The following is a 1,094-nucleotide window of genomic DNA, read 5'->3' as shown; positions in this document are numbered from 1 at the left end:
CCTTGTGTGTGCCAGACTTTACAAGAACAAAGCAAAAAATATTCATGTGACCAAAACTTTTCTATGCTCAAAATGACTGTGGTTTTGTAATGCCATTTGTACTTATATGTTTCGTGTCTGTGTTTTTGACCAGTTCTAATGGCTGTTACAGCTGCATCGGTTGTGAAGGCTCTAAATAAATAAAGCTGGATTGTATTGTACAGTATTGTATTGCCTTTAGCGTAGCTCTATCTAGTTGATGCATAGTGCAACCGCAGCCATTATTCTATAGCTTTTATTCAATGTGCCTTATAAGGCAGTGTGCCCTATGTATGAAAACAGTTTTAAAATAGCCATTCAGTGATGGTGTGCCTTATACTCCGAAGTGTTTTATCGCGCAGAAAATAGGGGAGTCAGATTTTCCTATTCTGGAAAATAGGCCGTAACATGTTAAGAAAAAAAAGTGTGATTTTGCAAAAGGGTGACACGTGTTTTGTTGACATCAAGTCCTACTTGAGGTAGCCTTCAATCTGGCTGAGGAGTCTGTCCATTTCCACATCCTTCTTCTCATAGAGCTCCTTGCCCACCCACGGCAGGCAGGACAGCACCACGTACACAAACCAATCCGACCGAACCTTTGCACCCAAGCACACAGAAACACTTTATGAACCTTTATCAACTACCGAGATACAGTATGACATCCTGAATGAAAATACCTGTGGTACATCTTCCTCTTGTGTAACGCTGACAAAGTTCTCAAACATGGCCACCATGGATGGAGCGGCAATCACGTGGCAGTTGACCAAGTCAGAGAGAAAGCGGACCTAAACAAGATGCATTAGTTGGACGAAAAGGCCCCTGACATGGTCAGGTGTTGTGCTATTTTACCAAGTAAACGGCCTCATTGTAGAGATTGTTCTTCAGAGTCTCTTTCAACTGCCGGATCATGGCCTCCACAAATTCGCCGCCAAAGTTATAGTTCCTGGCGTTGAGGAGGCCCACCAGCGTGGTGTACACGGTCAGCTTCTCGGGGAGGAGACGAGCCCTACGGACGCAAGCCAGCTGATGATGACAACTACTACACTAAGTGTGTGTGTGTGTGTGTGTGTGTGTGT

General features: G+C 44.2%; 1 protein-coding gene across 1 annotated transcript; it reads right to left on the bottom strand.

The window, feature by feature from the left end:
* Positions 1-81: 81 nt before the first annotated feature.
* LOC109509440 (nuclear cap-binding protein subunit 1-like) lies at positions 82-1,033 on the bottom strand. The gene is made up of 3 exons (XM_019859290.1): positions 868-1,033; positions 696-803; positions 82-614 (listed from the first exon to the last, which is right to left on the bottom strand). The coding sequence occupies exons 1-3, from the start codon at positions 925-927 to the stop codon at positions 489-491; spliced, it is 294 nt and encodes a 97-aa protein (XP_019714849.1). The 5' UTR covers positions 928-1,033; the 3' UTR covers positions 82-488.
* Positions 1,034-1,094: the final 61 nt, after the last annotated feature.

The sequence above is a fragment of the Hippocampus comes genome, unplaced genomic scaffold, assembly GCF_001891065.2.
Source record: "Hippocampus comes isolate QL1 unplaced genomic scaffold, H_comes_QL1_v1.1 C16882892, whole genome shotgun sequence".
Classification (NCBI taxonomy): Eukaryota; Metazoa; Chordata; class Actinopteri; order Syngnathiformes; family Syngnathidae; genus Hippocampus; species Hippocampus comes.
This window is presented reverse-complemented; position numbering and strand designations above follow the sequence as displayed.

Excerpts from the sequence above, each read along its gene's own strand:
- LOC109509440 (XM_019859290.1), bottom strand. The coding sequence starts at position 927 with ATGATCCGGCAGTTGAAAGAGACTCTGAAGAACAATCTCTACAATGAG. Across the intron at positions 804-867 it reads ACAATGAGGCCGTTTACTTG|GTCCGCTTTCTCTCTGACTT; the intron begins GTAAAATAGCAC and ends CATCTTGTTTAG. Across the intron at positions 615-695 it reads AAGAGGAAGATGTACCACAG|GTTCGGTCGGATTGGTTTGT; the intron begins GTATTTTCATTC and ends TTGGGTGCAAAG.